A 10,946-nucleotide genomic window follows, 5' to 3' on the forward strand; every position below is an offset into this window, starting at 1 on the left:
ACACACACACACACACACACACACACACACACACACACACACACATGGTAACTTTGAAGCATTTCTCTTTTTTCTTGTGAGATTAAGAAAAACACCCTTTCCATCATGACCATAGAGTGCCTTTAATATAAACATATTTGTTTATCATGCTACTGCTACCTTTACATATGTAGCCTTGTTACTTTAAAAACATGGATCATGAATGCAAATGAGAAATGTGTTCCATGCACATCATCTGTCTGCCAAGGGTATAATTTGAAAGAAAGTGAAAAGGTTGTGTAACCATGCTGACTGGAAAATGGGCATACCAGATAAAAATCCTTTGTCTTGAGGAGCAGATAGGGATCTGGAGGGTCCAGGAGAACCAGTGTTTCTAGAGAGCAGAGAGGATCCACACGATTCCTAAAGTAAACAGAGGACCAACAGGTTGAGGGGAGTTGTATACATAAGGCATTGTCTTTAAAATTACCTGACTATAGTTTCTAGATTCTTGCTTATTAATAATGGAAACCTAGAACTACTTATAAATTATAGATTACAGAACTAAGAAATAAGGTATAAAACCATCACAAAAAATGTAATTTCTTTTTCACCCTTTTCTCTACTAGGGGTTGAACCTAGGGTCCCAGACATGCTAGGTGAGTGTTTCACCACTGAGCTATCTCCTCAGTTTCTAAATTTAATGTCTTTATCAACTCAAATGGAAGGGATGGGGCAACAGCTATGTACTGGAAACAACTACACACCCATTATGATTCAGAGGACCTGTTCAGTGGCCATACTGATGAACAAGGAACATGTGGTTATCTATTGATTTAGAGTACATGCTTGTTCTCTTTCAACCTGAAGGCATAGAAAAATGCTTGGAGAAACTATGGAGATCTTCACACTTAGCTCTGTCACTGAATTGCTTCCTGCTTTCCAAAAATTTATCGAAACTCTCTGGCTTTAATGTTTCATCAAAAATTAGCTTATTACCCTCATAGAGGCAGGGAGAGGGGGCATGGTATAGGGGATTTCCTAAGGGGAGACCTGGAAAGGGGAAAACATTTGAAATGTAAATAAAGAAAATATCCAATAAAAAATTAGCTTATTACAATGATCCAATTAGATGCTGTATTGTGTGTCAGTGTGGTGTTTCAGTGGGTAGCCAAGTGGATAACCTGAATGTAATCCTTGAGAGCCACACAGTAAAGGAGAGAATGGATTCCTGCAAGTTATCCTTTAACACACATGCATACATCCACATGTACCATGCTGTGTAAACAAATGTAAAAAAAAAAAAAAAACAACTTCGTGGTGTGCTTTAATGCTCTTTTGAATGTACTGTTACTTTTATGAACCTGTAAAGTGGATATATAATTTTAAAATGATTCATAAAAATGACCAATTAAAGATATAACTCTTGGAGAGCCACAGAAGCTTACTGCTTACTGTAAGAGGTGGGAGGGTGCTATAAGACAGTGGTGAAATTGTCACCTATCATTTACCTGTACACTACCCTAGAGCACCATCCAAAGAGAGAGTGGAGCAAGATTTCAGGTTAGAGACGGCCATGTCTACTTAGCTAGAAATGCTTCCTGGACTTTAGTTTTCCAGCTATACAAAAGGGCTTTGACTAAAAGATTTTTTTAATATTGTTCTCACATTCAAGTTTAGTATAACAGAAGTATATTTGTACCTCCTGTGGGGGATGGCTTGCAGGTATGTTCAGCGATAAATCCATTTTCTTATCACATGATGCACTCTGTATCTGGAATGAACATACACATGTTCTGTGTTTACAGAAAAATCAATGGAAACAAAATCTACATCATTTGGGAATATATAGTTTAATTAGGTAGAGACAGAACAGAACAAGAAATGCTTAGAGAATAGATTTTGCATCTTGCCCCATATTGTTTGATTTAGTAATAAATATTATTTCAAGAGAGTTGTAGCTTCATCTTTAATGCTTACAAACAGGACTATTTAAAATTGAAATAATAAAGCATTTGGTTCAAGCCAGGTATTCAATTTTGCTGTATGCTCTATTTATCCATAACTGTTATTATGCAAAACTGTATTTCAAGGACTACACTTCAAATTCTATGACTATTTTCATTGTACTGAAAAGAAACCAAGGTTGGGGCGGTGTAAAGGTGGTAGTATTTTACCATGGTACAGTGTGTGTGTGCCTGTGTGACAGTCAAGCCTAGAGCCCATGATATGTAACCAACTGGCAAATATATATATATATGTATATATATAACATATATATATGTTATATATATATATATATATAATATATATTGGTCACATCACCACTCCATTTCCTTCTCTTAAGTCCCTCATACTCACTTTGAAACTCTACTTCTCATCTTGTCCTCTGTCTTACTTTCATGTCTTAAAAATTAAAAAAAAAACTGTCTATATAATACCTATTATCTATCTATCTATCTATCTATCATTCTACTGAGTTTACTTAGTGTTGCTTGCATGTGCATGGGCCAAGGTATGAAACTTAATGTTAATTTTCCTATTTATATATTAGAGATAAAGATACTCATTTGGTAGGGTTAATATGAGGAGAATTAGAAGTAATACATGCAAAAGGGCACTAAGATTACTTGCAGGTATTCAATAAAAGGGAGCTGCTAAACAGATGATTTATTTCCTTAAATACAGTAACTTTATACTAAAGTGATTTACTCCTGGCTCCATGAACGAGGCTTAGACAGGCTGTCATCTCTACTAAGTCATTTAAAAACCAATCTAGAAGTCTACCCTCCGCCTCAACTCCATTTCACACAGAATCTCACTGTGTAGTTAGGGTCAGGCTGGCATGGACTTTTACTATGTAGACCACGGTGGCCTCAGACTCAGAGCAATCGACATGCCCCTGCTTCTGGAATGCTGTGATTACAGGTGAAAAATACCACACAGAGCTAAGTCTAAAGTCAACTTCCCCTCTCTATACCAGCATGGTATTAACTGTTCTTCAGAACTTTAGAAACTAGTGTGTTCTGCATCCAGCTCTCCACGTCCCACTACAATCTTCTGCTCCATTTGGAGGAAAAGACTAAGAGCCACCTGCATATACAGTGGATCTAGGTCATTACTCAGTAAACTGTAGTTCAACAAGTGTTCCTGTATGGATTGAGAGTATGTGACCCTTGAGGAGCTAGCTCTTTCTATTGAACGTACAGAGAGCTACCTGCCTTTGCCATCTGAGACATGCACCACCATACCACATAAAATTTTATACGCATCTTTAAATTAATTTTTGGCTATGTCTGTTATGTAAAGTTTTCTTGACTTTTTTTACTGAAATATTTCTAACACAGATCTTTATTAGTAATACCTATTAAAAAAAAAAAACTAATGAAGTATGATCATTCAAATTGATTATGTACTAGCAAGTCATTCCTAAAGAAGAAAATACAATTATTAAAGAAAACTTTTTTGGTTCAGTTTTTATTTTTTAACATATAGGAAACACTTAGAAAAATCCAAATAGTAAGAACTAGAATTTTAAAAGAATTTAAAAAATACGGGAAATGCAAGTAGGACAAGCCATTCTAGATAGAGAAATATTAACTGTGGATGTGTGTGTTTGTGTAGGACAGAGGCTCATTATGTTGCTCCTGCTTCTCTGGCCGGCCCGGCTTCACCTGTAGAGCAGCTGGCACTAAAAGCACACCACCACGCTGGGCTTTCAACTTTCTATTCTACTGTATTCTGTATTGCACTCATCTCCTCTGAAGAGCCAGCATTTCACCTCACCCCCAACCGTAGCTTTAGGTAAAGATAATAATGTGACATTAAAAACAATCATGAGTCCACTGTGTGATTACCAGATTATCTGAAATGTATACTTTCCTTAAGAAGATACAACTTTTAAACATCAAGTCTTAATATATAGTACGTGAGTTTTCGAACTGTTTGGGGGACAGAAAAGGGGTGTGGGACAGTTCTCTCTCTCCTCATAGCCTAGAAAATAGGCCTTTGTATTTCCCATCTTTTTCTGTTTCTTTTTTTTTGTTTAATGATCTACCACTGAACTCTATTCCTAGGTCCCCTCCCTTTTTTTTATTTTTAATTTTGAGACAGCTCTAGCTAACTTACCTGTGCTGGCCTTGAGCTCACACTGTAGCCCAGGCACACCTTGAGTCTGCAATCCTCCTCTTAGCCTACCCAAGTAGATGGGATTACAGGATGGTACCACCAGGTCCCTACTCATTTAGTTTTGCTTAGAGAAAGATGAGAAAAAAGAGAAACTTGTAAGGAGAAAATAGGAAAAGAAAAGAAAAGGCAAAAGGAAACATTCTTAGCAGTCTGTATTGACACTGGAATCTCTGAAAAAACGCTGTACCCTATCCAGAAATTGGGGAGTTGGAGAAGTTAGGAAAAGAATTCAGAGTTCATATTTAGATCTTCTAAAACTTGGATACTCTCCATGGTATTGGTAACAAAAAGACATGTTCATCAATCAATGGAATTGAACTGAAAACTTGGATATTAATACTGCTATTAAGTATTTAATTTGATTATGAGTGGTTGTTTCATTGACATGCTAATCTGTAAATGAAAGGTTATGCTAGTGGGTCCAGCAAAGCAGGAGGGAAATGCAAACTGTCAGTCAATAAAGAAACAATAGATTGGGCTAGTTCATCCCCCAAGAGCTGGGCTAGCTGGCAATCTGATTATCATATACACAGCACAATTTACTGAAACCCAGGGAGTGCTAGCCTATGCTCATTTTGCTCTAAGGAACTACAGATACTTTATAAATCCTCAGTTGTTCTGATCCACAAGAGGTACACTGATCACAGAACTTTCCCAGGTAATTTACATGAACTTTTCCGACAGTTTGGTTTATGCAACGTGAAGTATTTGAGAAAACAAAATAAAAATCAAGGAATAAAAGTATACTTTGGGGGCTCAAATATAACATAAATGCAACTATTTTACTTGGTGATAAATCTCAAAAAACAAACAAACAAACAAACAAAAACTGAAAACCAAACCAAAACAAAAAAAAAACCCAAGTACTTTAAAGAGAGCAAGCACTGGCCTCTGCAGGTGTTAACACTTAGCAGAGGTAAATCCACACCAACACTTACATGCATGCTGTGAGAGACACGGGGTGTTTGCAGTGCACAGGAGCCTCAGCACAGATTCTAAGTTCACCTCTGATATGCTGAGGATTCTGATTGTTAAATCTGAAGGTAGCCCATTTGAATGAAATGGAAATGCCCATCAATGACAAAAATGCCCATCGATGACAAGGAAAAGGCAGTAATCAGGACCCTTGTAAATTCTCTCACCTCCACCTCCAGCCTGTTTCTGGGAAACTCAATTAAAACTTCATGAGTGATATACAGTTTTGTAAAGCTCTAAGTTATAAAATTTCAAAGGGGGATTTACCTTTGCTTTTTTTAGCTGAATAACAGCCTCAAGGAAAGTTATGTCTTCAAATGTTCTCAGAACTGGTTCAAGTTCTATTAAGCATTCTAAATAAGGAAAAAACAAAACCGAAAAACAAAAACCCAACAATTTTAAGTTCAGATCACTTCTAATTAAACCAAAATGTTAACATTTATCTTATAAGGTTCCACGTCAATCTTTCAATAAAACGATGATATCCAATTATCTTAAGGAATTTTATTGCTGGCATAAACAGACATGAGGATCAACAGAACAAAGTTAGCAGCCTTTAAATAAACTGTCACAATTCTGGATGCTGATTTTTCAACATAGGACCTTAAATTCCACAAGGCAAGGACAGCCTTTTAAAGTAAACTTTTACTAAGACATTTGAATACCCATATTAAAACAGATCATTTATACCCTTATTGTATACCATACATAAAAATTAAATCAAAATAGATCATTTACTTAAATATAAACCCTTAGAGGTGAGATCAAAAAATCAGATTTCTAGAAACCCAACAGCTAGACTTCCAAAAACAATTTTGAACAGTGGACTCTAGAGCAGTGGTTCTCAACCTGTGAGCTGTGACCCTGTTGGGGATTGAATGACTCTTTTTCAGGGGTTACACATCAGATATTCTACATAATAGATTTTTACATTACAATTTATAACAGTAGCAAAATTATGGCTATGAAGAACCAACAAAAATAATTTTATGGTTTGGGATGACCACAACACGAGGAACTGATATATAGGGTGTCAGCAGTAGTAAAGTTGAGAACCAGGCTCTAGAGAGAAGATGTCCTTAAGAAAAAAATGAGAAGTGAAGCCTCAGGCTAGGAGTAGGAGGAGAACTTAGCATCTCAGGGTGAGTATCTGCGAAAGGGCTCGCATCTAGTGTGAGTGAAGCATTCTGCCAGGGTGGCTCAGGACGATGGCTCAGTGGGTAAAAGCGCTTGCTGTGAAGGCAGCCTGCTGTAGCTTGATCCCAGCACTGCACCGAAAGCTGCCCACTGATAACTAATATAATATGCTTATACACACCCCCTCCACACACACAGGCAGTCAGTCAGTCACACATGCACTTACATATACATACATGCACACATACACTCACACACGTATGTGCACAGGTTGGCTTCAAACTCCTGAGTCCAAAATATTCTCCTACTTTAGCCTCTCACCACCACACTCAGCTAAAGGCTGGCTTACATGACCTATAGTCAGAGCAGACAGGACTGACCGACTGACCACTCCCTCCTTAGAGCATTCCTTCTTAGACAAAGAGACTCCAGTCTTTCTTTGCAATCTATTTTCTTGTTCCTCTATACAATTTCTAAGAAATGTCTTAGAGGTCTAATATGGATATTTAGTATTCGCTGAAGGGCTAAATTCTCCATCTAGGGTGGTCTAGTCTAAATTACTTGCATTAGCACCACCTGATTTTATATCATGAGTCCTAGATTCTTCCTTAGATAAAAACATTTACATGTTATTATAGTAGTAACAGTAATTATAATTCCTTCTACTGTTGGTTTTATGAATCATGTCTGTACACAATCAGCACTGTGTGAGGGATTTCATTACCTCAGAACAAGGCCATTATCTTATTATTTGTCTTTTTTAACCATAGCTGTTTTAATGGGTTTGAACTGGTATCTCTCCGTTTGTATTTTCTAGTGATATGAACAACACCTTTATATGCTTTTTAGGCAACTGTATATTTTCTTCAATGGAACCTTAATCTACAGTTTTAAAACTGTACTATTTGTCTTATTATTGGGTTAATCAGAATGCTTTTTTACTTCCAGACATAAGTCCTTTTAATATAGGATATAAAGATATATTCCAACCATCCATGGCTTGTCTTTTCATGTTTTTGTAGTTGCGTGTGTGTGTGTGTGTGATGTGAACATATTACATGCATGTTTGCATGTATGTGCATCTGCAAAGGACTGTTCCTCTTCCAGTTTCTAGACTGAGGCCATGATGCCAGGTCTCTCACTTGAGCCTAGAGCTCACTAGTCTTGCTAGCTAGTCTCAGCTTGTTCTGGAGCCCCAATCTCCACCTCCCAAATGCTAGGATTACCAGCAGGCTGCAGCATACCCGTAGAGCATTTTATGGGTGTTGAGAATCTAAGCTCCTGTCCTCAGGCATGTATGGCAAGCACTTTCTCCTGTAAGCCAGCTCTCCAGCTGGTATTTTATGCAAGTACAAAGTTCTAAATTATAAAAGTTCAATCTCCAAGATTATTTATTGAAAAAACCATTTTTTTTTTAAAATCCTATGGATTCAAATCTAAGAACTCTGCCTAACCAAGGTCTTACGATTTCTCCTGCTTATATTTAGAGGTCTGACCTTCTTCCTCTGAACTGTGCTTTAACTTTGGATAACTTTTCCATGTCTAGAATTGTCCCTTGAATTGAACAATTACTGAGGGAGTTTCCGAACTGTTTTCTCTGTTCGCACACAGTCACTTCCTCATCCAGCAGTCAAGAGGGTTTTCGACCTAAACTTAAATTAGATCACATTGCTCCCAGAGGAGACAGAAGCGAATGGCTTTCCATTACATATGAGTATAGGTCTGAGAGGGGCTGGCAGTCGCTCCCTTACTCTCTAAGGCACCTTCACCACCTTCTTGGTTCACTATGCTCTAAATACAGGTCCAGATTAAAACTGTTCACTTACTCAAAAAGGATGGTCTTTCATCTGGGTTTTGCGCCCATCCGCTCTGTATTAGAGAGATCATGAGACCTCGATGAGGTATATCAAATGGCAAATTCTCCTCACTGGTGTCAGGTCGATGTCCCTGGGACACGCTGTACATGATCTGCAAAGGATTGGTGACCTCTGTCAAAACAAATGTATTTCATTAACTGGAAAGACATTACTAACACAATTCAAATCAAAATGAGGATATCTTAAAGTGTTAACTCAATTCAAAATACCCTTTTCTGTAAGAGGACTTACATCCCAGTCACTGACAGCCTGGTGCACCTCTCCTGGGAGGAATTTATAGCCCCTCCTCCTTAGTTCTAGATTTAGACAAGTCATTTGATTTGCTCTGTGTGAAGAGCCAAACCAGGCAGAGCTCAGCAGAGCTTAGCATAGCCAGTGAGGGATGTAACTAATAGTTAATGTGAATGAGAGATCAATGCTGTCTATTAAACTACTGAAATGTTAAGGATATTCATGATGTAACAAGTTCAACATTACAAACTTCAAAAAAAAAATGCCCCAATATTATCTGGGAATGACAAAGGTTATTTTTCAAGGTTTGTTGGTATTTATAGAAGGAATAACAATTAAATTTTCACACAGTTTTATAGATATCATGATCTTGAAAATAGTAATAAAGATGGGTGTGATGGCATGTGCCTTTAATCTTAGCATTTGGGAGGCAGGGGCAAGCAAATCTGTGAGTTCAAGGCCAGCTTGGTCTATAGTCTACATAGTTATACCAGGACAGCCAGAATTACATAGTGAGAGTCTGTCTCAAAGGAAAAAAGTTCTCATTTTGCAAAGGACAAAAATGAGGTCATGAAATTTTGTGGCTTGACCACAGAGTTAGTTATTGCTAGTATAAGAACTAGAATTTAAATTTTTCTGATCTTTAAGCCAAGTACACGCTTCATAGCTGATCCTTAATCTAGTATATTTTATAGTATGCAATAGATGCATAACTGTTATACTGCTATGTTTGTACAGTGTGGTTTGTGTACAAAATGAATGGCTGGTATATTTAAAATCTGGTGAGGTTTAGAAAGTTGAGACATGTGTACCACCCACATGATGTCCTCTGGAATAAAAGTATACATACCTTCAAAAGGCTGTTTTCTGGATAACACTTCCCACATGATAACTGCATAGCTGTTTAGGTTAGAAAGTTATAAATTATAAGCAAACTTTGTATACAAACTAGTATAGCATTATTTAAAAATAACACCATTTTTGAAGATGATAAGGTAAAGAATCACCATATACAGTCAGGATGGTGAATGTTCATGTATGCCTGAGATTGTTTTTAAAAATAATTAATTTTAATGAAGAAAATGAAGTTACCATAATACTGGCTTAGTGCTGCTACTCACCAGGATAAATATTTGTGATAATTTATTTTAAACATTCAGATAAATGTAGCCTTTAATACAATGTTCTTATTTTTCACACAAAGTAAAGAGCAATACACGAAGACAGTCTTTTCGTAGTGCAAGTATTTTGACAACAATTGTAATTCAGTTGCAAATTGCCTAGTTAAGCTAAATAGAGTTTATATTTGGAATAAATGAGCAGAAAATAGAAATTCTGCAGTATCTTCAAGTGAATTATGTGTTCAAAAACAATACGTGAACTTGATTAGATACCAACACAGTATCTTTGAGCAAAGTACAACATAGAAACAGATAACAGAGAAAATCCCACCCAAATTAAGTAAAAATATTTTATTTTTCACCCCTAGGGGATAAGAGCTTGAACATAAAAACATAATTCAAGAAGCAAATGATAAGTATATTGATATTAGCCTGTTCTCAAATCCCTGATACCAATAGGGGAGAAAGTAAGGAACAGACAATAATCCAAGCCACAGAAGGGCAACCAACAAAACTGCAGGAATTAGTATCTCTCAATAGTCTCTGTAGACATGAGAGAGCAAATCTTTTGGGTTCAGACTCCATCTTAGAGAGCCTGACCTAAGGTTGAACTGATGTGAACTAACAGGCCGGTACCTAGCACCAGTTTCCAGGCTATCCCCCAACAAGACTCCTGTCTAACACCAGTTTACAGGTTATCCCCCAACAAAACCTGCATCTAGTACTAGCTTCCAGGTTGATCCCAACAAATCTGTGTCCCCAGATGACAAGCCCACCCCTGGCACTTCACTTCCTAGCAACCAACCAGACCCTCCAGTGCTCCTATTGACTAAACCACCAATCAATGAGTACACAGGGAGGGACCTATGGCTCCAGGCACATATGTAGCAGATGATGGCCTTGTAGGGCATTAATGGGAGGAGAGGCCCTTGGTTCTATGAAGGCTAGATGGATGACCCAGTGTAGGGCTATGTGAGGGTGGGGAGGTGGGATTTGGTGCGTGGGGGAACACCCTCATAGAAGCAGGGGGAGGGGGAGATGGAATAAAGGGGTTGGGGGGGCGGGAAAGGGGATAACATTTGAAATGTAAATAAAGAAAATATCTAATTAAAAAAAAAAAAAAGCAAGTGAAAGCACAACTTACAAAGTAGGTGTAAGAGGAACATTGGAAGCTATGAGTGTTGTCTTTTGTAACAAGGTGAGAAAAGAGGCCAGGGGACATGTTTGGTGAAGGTGCAGTATGGTGTAGGGAATAGTGGTCCCTCTGCATGCCCATGCTGAGGCATCTCTTCCCCTGAGGTACCAGCCACGGGATGGTGTAGTACAGAATGGAACTTATTTAGGGCATGGGGAAGGGAGTTGAGGAAGGAGAGAGAGAGAGAGAGAGAGAGACAGAGAGACAGAGAGAGAGAGAGAGAGAGAGAGAGAGAGAGAAGAG

The 10,946-nt window shown here is 37.8% G+C and overlaps 1 protein-coding gene across 2 annotated transcripts in view; it reads right to left on the bottom strand.

The window, feature by feature from the left end:
• Ripk2 (receptor interacting serine/threonine kinase 2) overlaps positions 1-10,946 on the bottom strand; it is a 30,831-nt gene that overhangs the window by 4,019 nt on the left and 15,866 nt on the right. For both annotated transcript variants that reach the window (XM_021222210.1, XM_029533435.1), the window contains exons 5-9: positions 9,238-9,287; positions 8,106-8,267; positions 5,410-5,495; positions 1,682-1,753; positions 309-402 (exon numbers count right to left, since the gene is read on the bottom strand). In XM_021222210.1, coding sequence (XP_021077869.1) covers positions 309-402; positions 1,682-1,753; positions 5,410-5,495; positions 8,106-8,267; positions 9,238-9,287 — 464 coding nt within the window. The remainder of the gene's footprint in view (positions 1-308; positions 403-1,681; positions 1,754-5,409; positions 5,496-8,105; positions 8,268-9,237; positions 9,288-10,946) is intronic.

The sequence above is a fragment of the Mus pahari genome, chromosome 22, assembly GCF_900095145.1.
Source record: "Mus pahari chromosome 22, PAHARI_EIJ_v1.1, whole genome shotgun sequence".
NCBI lineage: Eukaryota > Metazoa > Chordata > Mammalia > Rodentia > Muridae > Mus > Mus pahari.